The following is a 17,658-nucleotide window of genomic DNA, read 5'->3' on the forward strand; positions in this document are numbered from 1 at the left end:
CCTAGTCCGGAAAGCAGTCTTCAAGACATCTGACTCTTTAACTCACAACTGATAATATCCGGATCTCAAATCTATCTTGAAAAACACAGTAGCTCCCTTCAATTGATCAAACAGATCATCAATTCTAGGCAATTGATACTTGTTCTTTACTGTTACCTTGTTAAGTTGCCGATAATTTAAGCACAATCTCATCGATCCGTCATATTACCTTGTTTCAATTCCAGGAATTCCTTTCTCTTCTGGTCAATAAACCTCTGACTGATGTACTTTTTACGAAATTCCTCCTGAAAGAAATCCCAAGTGACCCTCTCCTTTGGTACAACTGATACAAGTGTCTTCCACCAGTAGTAGGCTGAGTCTCTAAGAAGTGATACTACACATTCCATACATTCCTCGGGTGTACAAGATAACTCATCAAAGACCACGATAGTATTTTCTAACCAAAATTCGCTTCTTCGCATCATCATCTTTTGTTGCTCGGAACTCTTCGGCCCCTTGTTTCCTGATTCTATCAACTGGTGGCTTTTCTCTTATCACTGTACCTGTGATTGGGGGAGCTTGAGCTACATGGGTAGCCTGAGAATCATGAGGGGGTGGAGGTCTAACTGCCGGATTCGTACGAACGAACTCGGCAAACAAATCATTCAAAGCTTGGAAGAGAGCTTCTCGAGTCACTCCTCCCTGATTAACTCACATCGGCCTATTCTCGATGGCGCTACCCTTCTACAGAGCAGCGCATTACTTTCTACATCATCATCACCAGCTCACTCGGGATCCATTACAATAAAACAAAATATTTAAAAATCGTCGAGTCGTCACACTATCAAAATACAAGTATGGCATGTATAGCTAGACTTTTCTCACACTAGCTGTTCCGAGAACCGACTAAACCTGCTCGATACCAATAAATGTAACGCCCCACGCCCAAACCATCACCGAGTCAAGCTTGAGGTGTTACTAAACTTATCTTACCTTTTAAACAACTCTAAATCACTTATTTTAATTTTCGAATAAACTGTTTTTCTGCGTCATAGTTACTTAAAAATTCATTTCTCGAGTTTCAAAACTTAAAATTAAGATCCGTAAATTTTTCATGAAACTAGACTCATATATATATCTACTAATTTTTTTCTAGAATTTTTGACTTATCCAATTAGTACAGTTTATTAGTTAAAGTTTCCCCTGTTTCAAAACTCGACTGCACTGACCTCTTCTTACTACAAACCATTTTTCTTCCTGTACAAAATTCATATGACTAAGTCGTTTGTTTCTATCAAAACTAGATTCAAAAGAATTCTAACCATATAAATTATACCTTCTAATTAGTTTTGTACAATTTATGGTGAATTTCAAAAGTTGAAACAGGGATCCAGAAATCGCTCTGACCTGTTTCACTAAAACTCAGATATATCATAAAATATAATACTTTTACCTGTTTTGCTTATTCCATAAGAAAATATACATAATAATCTTTAATTTCATATATTATTCATCTTCAAACTATGTTTCTACAATTTTTAGTGATTTTTCAAAGTTACATCATTTCATTACTTGAATCTGTTTTAGGTTACTTTCACATTTTCATATTTTTCATGTGATAATCATCATTCAATCATACATATTAATAAACATGTATATCATCAGCTATTTTCTTAGCTAATCACTAGCAAGTATTTACACATCATTCATTATTCATATTATACCAAAAGTAGCTAAGTTTCTATACATGCCATACCCAAAACAAAACGCCTAGTTATACCGAGTTATTTCTTTGATAGTGTGATCGGCCTCGACATTTCCTTCGATCCTCGAGTGACTAGATAAGTACTATAAGAAGAAGAAAATAAAGAGATTAAGCACTAGGCTTAGTAAGCTTACAAGCAAATAAATCACAACATTCAACATAATGGATAATTATGCATAATATCATCTAACATCATAAATTTCTTTACTTCTCAATTTCTATCTTCTTCTTTATTCCCTTACCTTCTTTCTTACGACCTTTCCTTTTCATAACTATAATCTACTTTTCCTTTGCTGTTAATTCACTGTAATTTAACTCGTATCCTGACCCGTTGAACCACTCGGAATACTAAGGATACTAGGGTCGCTTCTGCTCATCAATATCTCGCCAATGCCATGTCTTTGACATGGACTTACATGAATTATTCCTGCTCCAATGCCATATATAATATGGACTTACATGGCTCAATCCTGTCTCCAAAGCCATATTTCTAATATGGACTTACATGGCTCATTTCGTTCATCTGTCAACCCTAATATCCTAACATTCCTAGGGTTCAACCGGGGCTTTCTAACACTTTTCCTCTGTCACTTCACCTTAAATTCGACTTTAAATATTTTCATAACATAATATATAAATGCTGGAAATTGACAATAATAATGTAAAATAAAAGAATATTGCATTTATTTACTGTAAACTTACCTCGATACAAAATGTGACTAAACTTTACAATTTAGTCCTTTACTTTTTCTTTTCCCCGATCTACTCTCGAATTTCGCTCTTCTTGATCTATAATAGCAAATTTAGCTTATTTAATATCAACATTTATCAAAACAACCCTTTACTCAAACTTTGGCAAAATTACATTTTGCCCTAAACTTTCACATATTTGCACTTTTGCCCCAAGGCTCGTAAATTAAACTTCATCCTATTTTCTTATGTTTTATGACATGCTGATCATTTTTCCTTCTATGGCAACATCAAATTCACACACTAACATGTACTTATGACTATTAGGTATTTTTACCGATTAAGCCTTTTACTCGTTTTCACTTAAAACCAAGTAGCACAAGTTGTCTAACATAATTTAAAACCTCATATTCCATCATAAAACATCAAAATACACAAATTTCACCTATGGGTATTTTTCCAAATTTGATTCCTAACTTAAATTATTGCTAGCATAAGCTTTATCGAGCTAGGGACTTCAAAACGTAAAGATCATTAAAAACGGGGCTTGGAATCACTTACTATGAAGCTTGAAAGTTGAAGAAACCCCAGCTATGGAGAGAGGTAAGGTTCTGCTGGTAACTTGAAGAAGATGATACAATTTTATCATCTTTTTTACCTTTTTATTAATGTTAATAACTAAATGACCAAAATGCCCCTCCTTACTAAACTTTCAAAAATTCCTTCCATGTCCTAATTTTTTCCATGAACTTAAAATTGGTCAAATTACCATTTAAGATCTCCTAATTAATATTCCAAAATAATTTCATACTAAAAACTTCTAGAATGCAAGTTTTGCAAATTATTCGATTTAGTCCCTAACCTCAATTTAAGCACTTTATGCATAGAATTTTATCACGAAATTTTCACACAATCATGTAATCATACCATGAACCTCAAAATAATAATAAAATATTTTTTATTTTATTTTTTTTACCCTGAATTTGTGGTTTCGCAACCACTGTTCCGTTTAGGCCCTATTTCAGAATGTTACACCATTCATATAACTTTTGGCTCAATAACATACATAAGAATATATGTCCATTTACTTTCCAAGCTTAACTTCAAATGTTTATTCGGCTTTAAGCCTTAAACATAAATTATTTGTCACTCAACTATATTCAAATAGAATTAATAGATCGCAGTACAGTTATCATACACATATCAAGACATTATCAATTACGTACTAAATGTGACTATTCAAAACTTACTTCGGATATACTTGAACGGTTGCGGAAAGGCTACTCGATCACTTTCTCTTTTCCCCTATCCAACTTCGACCCTCTTTGCTCTTGAGTTTAAATTCAAAAATTTTAAACTAGTCATTATTCGACTATTCAAGCATTTCTTCAGAAATATAATATATATATTCGACTTTCACACACATAGATCATAGTAAGTTTATAAGAAAACATTAAGCAACTCCTTAACAAATTTTTATCAATGATTACCTCATAATCACAAATTCACAATAAGCTGTCTTCCTGAGCAGCAGTCACTAAATTATTTATAATCGGAGCTACGAAACTCCAAATCAATTGCCGTAAAATTTACCTGAAAATAGACTCATATATATTTTATCCATAAAATTTTCAGAATTTTTAGTTTGGCCAATCAATACCAGATTTTTCTTAAAGTTTCCCCCGTTTCACTGCTTGACTAGTATGACCACCCTTTACTACGAATCAAATTTCTAATTTTATAGAAGTCAAAATATGTTCTCGTTGATTTCATTAGAAACTAGACTCATTAAGATTTAATTACATAATTTATTCATCTTCTAACCCCACTCCCACAATTTATGGTGATTTTCCAAATTCACGTTACAGCTGCTGTCCCAAGCAGATTTACTACAATTTACTCTTTCACAACTCTTTGCATTCATATTATTAAAACATGTATATCACCAATCAATTTCATCACAATTCTATAATTTCACTTAAGCATAATCTCAATACAATACATCGTGTTCAAATCATTATTCAAGTTCAAATTCGGCTAGCACACATATACATACTAGCAACTAAGTATTAACATTGCATTTCATACTATAACCAAATGTATAGCTCATCAAAATATATTTATTCATGTTCCCTTAACACATATTGGTCAACTAGATCATGCATTATTCTTTGGCACATTTGGTCATTAAAGCAATCACCTATTTAACTTTCAAGTATTTTTATACTAACATTTCTCCTGAGGTCAAATTCATATACAACTTTTAATACTCATACAAAGTTTATATTTCAAATAATTTATGCACACACCATTAACCTACTAATTAACTAAACAAATTTTAAAATTTTCTTTAACTAAACATATATTCGCAATGACCACAACAATTTAACAAACCTTAAAACAATCTATAACAATTAAATTCATCTTAAATCCCCATGACCGAATGTGCATATATATAAAAACTCAAATAACAACAAAATTTTCTTTCCAAAATGCATATATATACATACGGCAACTTCAATTCATACCTCTCAACAATGAATTCAACTTCTTCAACCATCATTTAAGCTACTTTAACATCTAAATACCACCTTCCAAAAACTTATCAAAATAACACAAATTTAGCAACTTGCCAAATGCATATATATTCAATGATTCATGAATTTAAACCATGGGTTAACTATACTAACCACTTACCAATTTAATTTCATAAACAATTACAAAAAAATCACATTAACATACCTTATTTCAAGCTCAAAGTGACCGAATGCTATTTCCTCCCTTTTCTTTCTCTAATATTCGGCTACTAAGGAAGAAGATGATACAAGCCTTTTGTTTTTCTAATATCTTTTTAATTTACTAATTTTTTTATTCCATAAATTAAGCCATTACCATTTTATAATATTATTACATAACACATATTGCTTATCATCATTATCATGGCCGACCACTACTATTAAAGTGGGGAATTTGACATGCAAGTCCACCTTTTTTATTACATGCATTAATAGACCATTTTAAAATTAACCTATCACATTTCAAAATTTTCTCACATAAGTCCTATTTAATAATTTCACATACAATTGACCAAATTAAAACATGAAACTTTCACACGTGCATGTACACATACAGTAAGCATAGATTATAACGGTTAATTATTTTTATGACTCGGTTTTATGATCCCGAAACCACTTTCCGACTAGGGCCAAATTAGGGCTGTCACAAAAATCATCCACTCAATCTCCCGCAAACATTCCCATGAAACCAAAACCTTTTCCTCAGCCATGTTACAAGAAAATAAACAAATGGGTTAAGAAGAACCCAGATTTCCTTGCTCCACAAAAACCAATTTTTACTGTGTGTATGATGCAACCTACAGCATCATATGACAAAGATTTCCCACCTCTTGAAGAATACTTTGAAAAGAGTTACACTCATAGACCAAAAATACCTTCAAAAATTCAGACTAATATTTCGGGTGCACCATTTAAAATAAGTGCTGCAGAAGCTACTCTCAACTGGCAAACAGAAAATGCTATTGCTCAGAATCATGTCCTAAAAAGAATTGATTCAAAAATCTCAACCGTGGAAACCAAAATAGATGACAACACCAAGATGGTCAGAGATCTGATCCAACTTTTACAAAAAAGATTGGATGCAGTAGCAAAGCAACCACCAACACCAGGACAAGATTTCTTCTCTCATCTTGCACAAAGAGAGAAAGAAATTCAAAAATTGAAAGATCAAATCAAGACTCTTCAAGAAACAGGGAAAATTCCTGAGCCAACTCATAGAGCAGAAACAATTGAATTGTTTCCCTCTATCAGACAGAAAAATCCACTCCCAGCAAAAGGAGTACGAATAACCTTTCCAGAAGTTCCAAAACGTACCAAACCAAGTACGTATGAAATTTTTCTGGGAATCAAAAAACAAGAAGCAGAGAAAAAGAAGAAAAAACTCACTGAAGAAGCCAAAACAGACAGTGAAAGTGAAGCCTATCAAATGGAAAAGAAACTTGGAAAAAGACCAGTTTCAGAGGAATCTCCACCAAGATCTCCTCCTCCAAAACAAGTCTCGAAATCTCTGATGATCCAAGAAGAAGATCAAAATCCTTTAACAAAATTTTTAAAGGATTATACAAAATCCACGATTCCTAAGATCTCAACTGTACAAAATCCAGAATCAAGTACTGAAGCTGATTCAGGAGAAAGTTCAAAATCATCAAAGAATCTGAGCTCTCATCAGACGAATAGGCAGAATCAGAAGATGAAGAACTGCAGAAAGCATTTCAAACATCTAAAGTTGAAGAAACAAGTGATGATGAAATGCAAGATATGCCAGAATCATCTTCTGCACATCAAAAACAGATGCCAAAATCATTCCATAGGAAGAACCACTTTCACTCTAGATGATTTGCCATCAGCAAAATGGCCAGACAGAATTCAAGAATTCCATTCTTGGTTAGAAACTCACAAGCTTACTGAAGATAGCAATTACAACATTCTTATGGAGTTTGTCTCCAGATTTACAGGAATGTTGAGAGATTGGTGTCATTTTTATTACGGTGAAGTTAAAAAAATTTTTATAAGAGGTAGAAATGAAATTTTAATTTTTAGTATTCTATATCTTTATAATTTTAAAATATTAAATCAATTTTTATAATTTTAGGAGGGTAAAGAGTATTTTTACTTTTAATAATTTAAAATTTTAAATTAAATAGCTTAAATAGTAATTTTTCATGTTAAGGGGTTGCCATCCTCTAGATTCGCCTTTGATATTTATGTTTTTTTAATAATTGGAAGAAAAGAATGTGATTACTTAAGATTAAATTTAAATTTTTATGCTTACAACATAATACTTATATCACTAAGTCAAGAGGTTGTTTACATATCATGTTTATGCCGTATGTTCATTTATATTATTTTATTTTTTTAAGACGCCAAATTATAAAAGATATCTAAATAATTTGTCATGGTGATCAAACTTAAAGAAAAATCATTATATAATTTAATTAATTTTATTTTTAGGTGTAATATTTGGTACACCATAAGTAGAATGATTTAATTCCATTAGCAAGGTTTTAATACTACCACATGTCATTTTCCCCAGAATGGATATTTGTTACCTTTATTTCACTGACAAAATGTCAAATATATTTTTAAATGATATATTTAAATTGGTTGGTTCACATGTTTACCCATGAACAACTTATCAATTATTAAAAATAAATAAAAGAGAAAATAATTTAAGTAATTAATTTAAGTTAAATTTATAATTTAAAATCTTAGATCCATGCATCAACTTGTAAGTTGATTTAGGGTTTTAGGGCTTGTAGTTACTCTAATTGAAAGTTTTTTGTTGGTTTAAATATGTAAAAGGTATTTGTACTATTTTAAAATTTAAAATTTAGTCCTCATACTTTAGTTTTGAGAAATTGAGTCCTTGTAATTTTTTATTTAAAATGTTTGGTCCCTCCATCTAATATTGTCATCAAAGTTAATAATGTCAAAGGTATGATAACTTTTTAGCCCTTAACATTAACATTTTTTGTCAATTTGATCCTTACCCTTTAAAAATACATAAAAATATTTTTTCATATTTTAAATAAAAATAAAAATTGAAAAAATATAATTTTACAAAATAAAATTTATGAAAACAAAAAAATTCTTTAAAATACAAAAGTAAAAAATAAAATGATTTTAAAAATATGAAAATTTTTCCAAAATTCAATGTTATCTAAATTGAATTGGACCAGCTTGTTAGATTCGAAACAAGCTGGGGAATTGGTCTAGAGAGAGGTAAAAAAATCAAGTGACCTGCGAACCGGTACAAACTGGTTGAACTGGGCTAAAAATCGATTGAATTGACAATTGAACCAATTTTAAACTAGTTTGACCAGTTGGTCCCAAATCAACAGGTTGAAAGCAAATAAAAAATTAAAATATTAAAAATTAGTTTAATTGTCGATTCAACTAATTTTTTAGCCTGGATCAACTAGTCCGTATCAATTCGTGGGTCAACCAATTTTTTACCTTTCACCAGACTGATACCCCTATTGATTCTTGTCCAACCGGTCCGAATTTAGATAACATTGACGTTTGGATTTTTTTTATATTTTTGGAATATATTTTAAATCTTTTATTTTTGAATTTTAAAGAGTTTATTTTTCCATTTTTTTATTTTGAAAAGTTATATATATTTTTCATTCGTTATGTTTATTGTTTAAAATGAGAAAAATTTTACGTCTGGTATGGACCAAAAATTGATAAAAAAAAATTGTAAATGCTAAGGACTAAAAAAATTTAAAATTTTCAAAAATTATACCAGTTGTTTTTTTCATAACTAAATAGGACCAGTTAGATTCCCTTATTTCAGAAAAGAAAAAAGGAGCAATTAAACCAACATATAAACCAAACGCGAGTTAATAAACGTATTCTTCACTTACCTTTCTCCTTCAAATTTTCTATTATCCTCTTCTGACTTCGAAAACCCTACAAAATCAAACCGACTAAATTAATCACAACAAATGGGTTTAGTATGTTCAAATTTCAGAAATGGGTCTAAAATTTCGGAATTTTGCCTTTGTGTTTAGGGCTCTGTTACCTTCTTCACTTTCACAACGTTTAATACATTGAACATCAAATACAATACCCAAAAATCATTTTTTTTCACCAGAAAATGGATTCGATTCTACAAAAAAGGTTTTAGGGTTTTAGTCCATACCTCTTTGATTCAGGACCCACACAGTTTTAGGGTTCGACTTCAGTACCAAAACCCTACTGATTTCGAAGGGTTAAGCAACTTCAATTTTAGCATATTTCTTCTTCAATTTTTTGAGCGAATTAATTTTACGATGGTTATGTCCCTTAAATAGAAGGATAATATATTTCAATCTATTTCAATTCATATTTTTACACGACTATTGATATGTATTAAATTAGAAATTAAATAATTTTTAAAATTGATAAAAACATTAGAATAAAATAAAATCAAATATAATAAATTGAGGGTATGCCACTTGACACAAATATAAAATATGTATATATGATATGATTATTTAAATATTTAATTTCATTATTTACTAAATCGATATGAATTTAAATATATAAAATTGCTATGCATATAAATAATGTGGGCTTTGAGCCTATGATAATGTATTTGAGAATATTAATATTTGTTTTGAATACATTATGGATAATTTATATTTGAACTTTATATTTGAGCAGGCATTTACTGTTTAAATTTAGGGTGAATTTAAAATTTATTTTAAGAATTATAAAATTTTAAAAGTTAAAATATAATTTTATTATATAATAATTGATAATTTTATCATTTTTGAATGAATTAAACAAAATAATTTTATTTTCCAAAGTTAAAATCCTTGTGTAAATCAACTCTGCTCGAACTAATAAGTAAATAAAAAATCTTATCAATATGGAACAAACTTTTATTAAATATCCGTTTGATGCGAATTCATCTCCATCCAATATTACATAAATAATATTTTGAAAATGCAATTATGGGATGTGATATACAAATATAAGAAATGTACCATATGATCTTAAAAGAAGAAAAAAGGCCATAAGTATAGTAGGGCCCCTGTTTGTACTAATGGGGCATTTGAATGTGAAAGTTCAATGCCATATTTATCTCTATTAACTGCAATTTACAGCTGTACTGAAACCCAATTGTGTTTTTTCTCTCAATCTCAATAACTGTATATATTTAAATATTATAAAACTAAAACTCAATGCAAAATTCAATTTTATATAATTTTTAATATGCGATGTTTTTATATGTTTTCATATTATATAGACTTTTTCTGTCACACTACACATAAAAGAGAATATTGGAAAAGTAAAATTTGATGCTACACTTTAATATTGGAATCTAATATATAATTATTTTGTGTCTTCTAGTAGAGTCGCAGATAATGTTATTACGGCTTCAACCTTCAACACAAACTTTTTAAAGAGTTTAATTTTTTTGTTATCGCTTACTAGGTTTTGGATTTATTTCAATGAATTAGAATTTGTTTTATAAAATTTGAATATTTTAGGTAAATTTTAAAGTATACTTTTATACTTTTTTAGAAAATTTGAAGTAAATAAAAAATTTAATAGATTTTATATAATAATTTTTGAAATATATATATATATATATAATTTTAAATTAATTTTACTATTTTAAATATAAAAATTTTTATGTTTATATTATAAAAAATTAATTTAAATTAAGGTTCAAGGGTTAAAAAGAATTTGTATTTTTTAAATAATTTAATTAAATCCCTTTGTAACAAATGCATTAAATTAAAATATCAAATGTTAAAAATACATTAATTAAATTCTTTAATCGAATTTCTATCGTTGACCATTACTATGCTGATGTGGTAGTTAATAACAGCTGTGTCAACTATTGTGATGTTGACGTGATAGTCTTCTACATTAGCAAAAATTTTAAAAATTAAAAATTTTTAAAAATCAAGTCAATAATTAACCTAGACAAAGGGACTTCTAAATTCTTTTAATATGGATATTTATTTGTGAAGGTTAATTTGAGTAGTTTTATTAATTATAAATTTTTAAAAAAATTATAAAATTATATAAAATAAGAAAGAAAAAGTGGTTTTGCATTTCTTGTTATCTCACAACAGGAAAATCACATTTTCTATTTAAGTTTATGAAGTTTTTATTACGGTGTTATTTTTTATCTAATTTGTTTAGGGTGAAGTTAGAAATTTTGTTTAGGGGTCGAGATAATATTATATTTGGAAAGGAAAAAGTTAAAATTTTGTATTAAAAGGATTAACTTAAATTATTAAATTTTCAAAAGGACTAATTTTATAATTTTTCCATTTAAGAAAAAGTTAAAAAAACCTAAATTGAATCTTTTTATATTGGGAGGGGCTAAAGAGAAACTTACCCATTTAGCAAAGAGTCTTTATCCAGTGCCATTGTCTACCCTTAAAATTGCCAAGTACTTAGCATTGATGTTTGTTATACTTTGAGGGCCATTTTCTTAACCACTTGTTAACTTCAATGCATGATATAAAATCGTAAAATGAAAAGAAACACACTTATTATTATGATTAAATATGTGCATAAAAAATAGACTTAATTAATAAATTTGTTTACCATGGATGTTAAACTACAACATTTTAATCATATCACAAATATTTCTCGTATTAGATTTAAATAAATCTGGCTGCACCTTTTATATTTTATTTTATAAATTTTTATAATTTTTTTTCTGACACGATAATGATATGTTAGCATCATAATTGTTGACTTAACTGTTGTTCACAATTACATCAACACAATAACAATTACCGATTAAAACTATTAGTCAAAAGGTTAGTTGATGCATTTTTAACATTTAAGAACTAAATTGAATATATTTTTTTTCAGAATAGTTTGATTGAATTTTTTAACAAAGTGTAGAGCTTTTTAACCTTCAAACTAAACAAAAATTTAATTTAATTCGATTTTATTCGAGTAATAATATTTTTTAACGAGATAAATCTTAAAATTATATATGAACTTTGGTTTAATGTGTAACTCAATTCATGAACTTTGATTATACTTTAAATTTTGATTTGAACCGGTCATTACAAATTATTAATGCAATTATTAATATAGTGTCATTTTATATTTATATATTTTATACACAAATAATTATATTTATCTAATATAAAATTTATTTATTTATTTAAATGTGTATAATTAAATTAAAATAAAAGTTTCATGTATTTATTTAAACCATAATCAAAATTAAAATTTATGTATCAAATTACATATTAAATCAAAGTTTAAAGCATAATTTTGAAAAAATTTCCTCTTTAAAATGATATTGCAAACACCATTTAAACACCACTATTGGAATACTTTTTTTTTTTACATGTTTGGGATAAAATTTTAATTTCATGATTTTTCTTGTTGTGCGCCGCCAGTCCGAAAGAAACTCATTTTCAACTTGGCAGCTTCTTTGGGTAATAATTTTGATCATAATTAAACCAGGATCCACTTACAAAATCGAAAAAGATTAAATTAAAATCAGTGAAAAACAAGACCAATCTGGTTTTTTTTTTTTTTTTTTCATTTCCAGTCTATTGTTTTTAAAATCAATGTCTTACGGCCACCCATGTTGTGAACCTAATTCAATGTTTGGTGGTCTAAAACTCTGATAAAATAAGCTAAGTTTGGCAATTTTCAATTTCCTGGCGCTCTTTTCCAGGATAATTTTCTTGGTACTTTTTTAGCGAATACTGCTTGGAAGCTAAACAACTGCTTTCACCACTGCGTGTTTTTAACTCCGAATAGAATCCGATTCCTTTGCTGTTGGAAATAGCTTGAAATCTCCAAGAACACCGCCATGTGGGTGTAGTAAACGCATTAACTCCAAAAGCCAAAAAGGAAAAAAAAATCTATGTAGTAAACGCATTAACCCCAAAAGCCAAAAAGGAAAAAAAAAATCTATCATTCTTTACCAGTTGTTGGTGTTGATTTCATAATGAAAGAACAAATAAGAGTAACTAGATTCCAGTTCCAGAGGGGGAAAAAGATCAATTGTTCTCCTTACCCTTGAAGAATCTCAGGTGCTGTATTTCATTACCTTGTTTTCCGCAAACTTATTTACAGGAATGTATCATGTCTTTGTCGGTGTCTTCTGTTTCAAATGTTTTTTAGTAACATGTTCGTTTCTGGGTTTCCTTTGCTTTTCACCAGGTTCAAGTGCTTTCTCTTCCTCCCATATCTGGCTCGGTCTGAATTATATGTTAAAAAACAGAAAACTTTGAAACTTTTCCATGGAGTTTTGCACTTTGTTTTTACTGATATCATGTCTTTCATGGAGTTTATTTGCTTTATGTGACTCTCAATTACAAACCTCTCAAAGCCAAGTTCTCCTTCAGCTAAAGAAGCATTTGGAGTACCCAAAGCAACTTGAGTTATGGTACGATAGAAAAACAGAGTTTTGTTCTTTACCACCATCTGCAAACTCGAACATCACATGCGAGTTCAACTCAGTCACTGAGCTCAATATAATGGGAGATAAGCCTGCAACTAAGGTTAGTGATTTTTCTGGTTTCCCAATACCAAACAAGACTTTATCACAGAGCTTTTCAATGGATTCTTTTGTTACAACTCTTTCAAGGCTTTCAAGCTTGAAGACTCTCAGTTTGATCTCTTTAGGCATTTGGGGTCCTCTTCCTGATAAAATCCATAGGTTATCTTCACTTGAATACTTGGATTTGAGCTCAAATTTCCTCTTTGGTTCAATCCCTCCCAAAATGTTCACATTATTGAAGCTTCAAACTTTTGTATTGGATGATAATGTGTTTAATGATACAGTTCCAAGCTGGTTAAACTCTTTGCCAAATCTGACAACTCTGAGGATGAAGAACAATAGATTGAAAGGTCCATTTCCATCTTCAATAAAGGGTATTAGAACACTTGTTGATCTTGCTTTATCTAGCAATGAAATCTCAGGGAATTTGCCCGATCTTAGCAGCTTAACAAATCTGAAACTGCTTGATTTGAGTGGAAACAAATTGGGTTCTCATCTGCCAACATTACCTAAAGGGTTGCTTATGGTTTTCCTCGACAACAACTCTTTCATGGGGGAAATCCCAACACAATATGGCCAATTAAATCAGCTTCAACACATTGATGTGTCATTCAATATGTTAACTGGCAAACCTCCACCTGAACTTTTCTCCTTACCAAGCCTCACTCACTTGAATTTAGCATCAAATACATTGAAAGGCTCCCTTTCAGACAATCTAAACTGTGGGAGAAACCTTGAGTTCGTTGATATATCAAACAATAGGTTAATGGGAAGCTTGCCTTCTTGTTTAAACTCTGAAACAAGAGATAACAGAGTTATTAAGTTCAGTGGCAATTGTTTTTCCATTGCCGGACATCATCAGCATCCAGAATCATATTGCAGAGAATTTAAAGTTCATGTTTATAAGAGCAGTAATGGTGGCAAGGGCATAGGAGTATTGGTTGGTCTCATTGTTGGAATTGCAGTTCTCATTGTTCTTGTGGCTATTGGCTTTCTCATTGTGTGTCGAAGATACTGCCCTCGAGTGAGATCGGAGCAACATTTACTGCAGAAATCAGTACCAGAGAACTCAACAGCAGGGTTATCATCTGAGATTTTAACCAATCCAAGTAGGTTATTCACTAGAACACAGTTGTCCTTCATAATGTTGCTTGAAGAACTTATATCCGACACTTATGTCCAACACATATACGGATATATGGCTATAGAAAACTTTAGAAACAATTCAAGATACTCATATTGGATACGTATCCAATATCCAAGACTCACAACTGAGTCTGAATAATGTAAGAAACTCATACTAGAGTCCAAGTAGGGGAGGTTTTCTATGAGAAAAATTTTCATGCTTCGACTCTTCATTTTTCTTGAAGATTAGTGTACAATGTTTGTCTAATGCATATTTGGAAATGGTCACAAGAATACGACCTTTTAAAATTTTGAATATATCCGAATTGAAATAATAGAGAAAATCTAGGAGAAAATTTGATGTAAATACGTAGGGTGATGATATCTCATCTTTCCCTTAGATTGTTCTTCAGGACATGTTTTTGAATCTTCAAAGTCGGAGGTACAAATTCTTCCAAGTTGTCGATCATTCAGTTTGGAAGAGTTAAAGGAAGCTACAAACAATTTCGATAGCTCGGCTTTTCTCGGTGAAGGTTCATACGGAAAGGTAAATTCTAGATTCTGGAACTTTACATTACATAAATCTCCCTGAAAAGAATGACCCATTTTCAGTTATTCATCACTGAATCAGCTCTTCAATCCTTTCCCAGATTTTCAAAGGGTTATTAAAGAATGGAACCCAAGTTGCTATAAGATGCCTGCCCACATCCGAGAAATACTCGATCCGTAACCTGAAACTCAGGTTGGATATGCTGGCGAAGATTCGACACCCACATTTGGTTTGCATTTTGGGGCACTGCATTGAAGTTGAACAAGATGATAATTGTAGCATAAACAGAGTCTTCTTCGTGCTTGAATATATTCCTAATGGGAATTTTCGTTCCCATCTCTCTGATAATTCTCCTGGAGAAGTTCTCAGTTGGCCTGAACGATTAGCAGTTCTGATATGCGTTTGCAAGGCAATGCATTTCTTGCATACTGGAGTTATTCCCGGTTTCTTCCACAACAGATTGAAGACAAATAACATATTGATCAATGAACATCGATTGGCAAAGTTGGGTGACTATGGGCTATCAATTATCTCCGAAGAAACGGGCAACTATGGGGTAAGGGTAGGGCGTAAACAATCGATTTACAAAAAAAAATCAAATTTGATTTTATGTTTTAAGTAATCAAACTAAACAAGTTTCATCAAGTCTAATTGAACGAGCTCGGGTGAAGTTCAAACTTTAAAGTGAAACTCAATCGGGCTTTGAATCTCAAATCAAAATATTTGGTTTTACACCTGTAAGTAGTCCGATTTGCTGATCCTTGGTTTCAATTGATTGCAAACTTACATTCATATTCTTGATTTTCAGACAAAAGGACAGGAACCTAAATCATGGTAAGAACTACTTTCTTTTGATGTGATCATTGTTTAATGTTGAGGCGATCAAATCTAATCTTATTTTTTAGGTGAGATATGTATATTAGCAGTTTTAAGCTGAGATGTTTACTATGTGGACAAAATGTTCAGGCAAATGACAAGATTAGATGATGATGTTTATAGCTTTGGTCTCATCTTGCTGGAATCAATGCTTGGTCCTTCCGTACCTGCTAAAACAGAGGCGACTCTACGAGATGAATTGGTACGGTGTGACTTTAAACTATGAATTGTTACTGTGTGACGTTTTCTCTGGATTTATTAAGATACAAGTATAGTATACCCTAGTTATTTGCTATCTTTTATTGAAACTTCAGTGAGATTATTATAGTTGGAATAAATTTGAACAGGCATCATTAAGCAAGCAGGAAGGGCGTGTAAGGTTGATGGACCCAGTAGTGTTAGCGACGTGTTCAGAAGAATCAATAACAGTGGTGATTAGCTTAACAAATAACTGCATTTGTCCAGAATTGTGGAGCCGCCCAACTTTCGATGACATCCTTTGGAATTTGCAACATGCGGCACATCTCCAACCAAATATTGCCCATGCTTAACAATAGGTTGGTTCAACCACTGTGTGTATATACATATATATAGTTCTTTCCATGTGATAATTTCATTAAAATTATGATATTGTAATCGGTTTTTTATCAATTGAATCCAATTTTTTAGCTGCTGAACCTAAGATCCTAATAAACCCAGCAGCATCACAACTTGAATATATATATATATATATATCCACTCTCAAAGGAGGAGATTTCCTCCCTGGACAAGCTATGGCTACTGGTCCGACTAGCTACAGAAACTGGCCCTTTGTATAATTTCAGAGTTACGGAGCCGGTGGTGGTGATCTAATCTTCTCGTTGATTCGTGATGTGGATCAAACCACCTTCCTGCATAAACTAGCTCAGCATACTTTGAATGCAAGTGAATCTTTAACTTGAATGGTTACAGACTAGCTCACGAACAGCGTTGAATAGGATTGCACCACCGGGAGGGAGTTTGGTAGACTCCACGACTTTTCATGCCAACAAGCCGGTTTTCAACCATGTCAATACGACCAATTCCATGTTTCTCACCCAATCTCATTCATGAAAGGAAGCCGGTGACCGTTTACAATCAAAAGCAACTCATTGTAATTGCTTTTCCACCAAAAAGAAAAGTTGAGAGATCTGATGCTTTATAAGTGAAAATACCTGAATATCATTTTTTAATTTTATTTCAAATGTATAGATTTCCAGTTTCCACCAAACTACACAATTTGTTGATCATTTTTATAAGCCTTCACAGGATAGGTTTGTTTGCTTGTGCATTTTACTAGTAATTATGATTACGATACTAATAATATCTCTAATGAACTTACGATGTAGTCACAAATAACTAATCGTATAACCATTTACGAGGACATAAAATTACATCAACGCTTCCAAATTATGATATGAAGGTGAAGTATATGATTGCCATATTTCATATATTTAAATTAAATTTTACAGATAACTTATGTTAATTATTTAAAAACATTTAAAATTTATATTCTACATAATTATACTAAATTATTTAAATATCATTAACTTATTTTTTACTTCCTGTTTAAGTATCATTGACTACTTTT

The 17,658-nt window shown here is 30.7% G+C and overlaps 1 protein-coding gene across 2 annotated transcripts; it reads left to right on the forward strand.

Moving 5' to 3' along the window:
* Positions 1-12,433: 12,433 nt before the first annotated feature.
* On the forward strand, positions 12,434-16,726 carry LOC108476883 (probable inactive leucine-rich repeat receptor-like protein kinase At3g03770). Of its 2 annotated transcripts, none has more exons than XM_017779243.2 (7): positions 12,434-13,028; positions 13,159-14,607; positions 15,025-15,170; positions 15,274-15,729; positions 15,982-16,007; positions 16,140-16,251; positions 16,397-16,726. In XM_017779243.2, exons 2-7 carry the CDS (start codon positions 13,239-13,241, stop codon positions 16,598-16,600), a joined length of 2,313 nt encoding a protein of 770 aa, XP_017634732.1. In that variant the 5' UTR covers positions 12,434-13,028; positions 13,159-13,238; the 3' UTR covers positions 16,601-16,726. The 2 variants fall into 2 exon arrangements, with proteins under 2 accessions (XP_017634732.1, XP_017634736.1); XM_017779247.2 differs by having other exon boundaries at positions 12,447-13,028; positions 15,037-15,170.
* Positions 16,727-17,658: the final 932 nt, after the last annotated feature.

The sequence above is a fragment of the Gossypium arboreum genome, chromosome 12 (genome assembly GCF_025698485.1).
Source record: "Gossypium arboreum isolate Shixiya-1 chromosome 12, ASM2569848v2, whole genome shotgun sequence".
Taxonomy (NCBI): Eukaryota; Viridiplantae; Streptophyta; class Magnoliopsida; order Malvales; family Malvaceae; genus Gossypium; species Gossypium arboreum.

Excerpts from the sequence above, each read along its gene's own strand:
- LOC108476883 (XM_017779243.2), top strand. The coding sequence starts at position 13,239 with ATGGAGTTTTGCACTTTGTTTTTACTGATATCATGTCTTTCATGGAGT. Across the intron at positions 14,608-15,024 it reads TGAGATTTTAACCAATCCAA|ATTGTTCTTCAGGACATGTT; the intron begins GTAGGTTATTCA and ends TCTTTCCCTTAG. Across the intron at positions 15,171-15,273 it reads GTGAAGGTTCATACGGAAAG|ATTTTCAAAGGGTTATTAAA; the intron begins GTAAATTCTAGA and ends ATCCTTTCCCAG.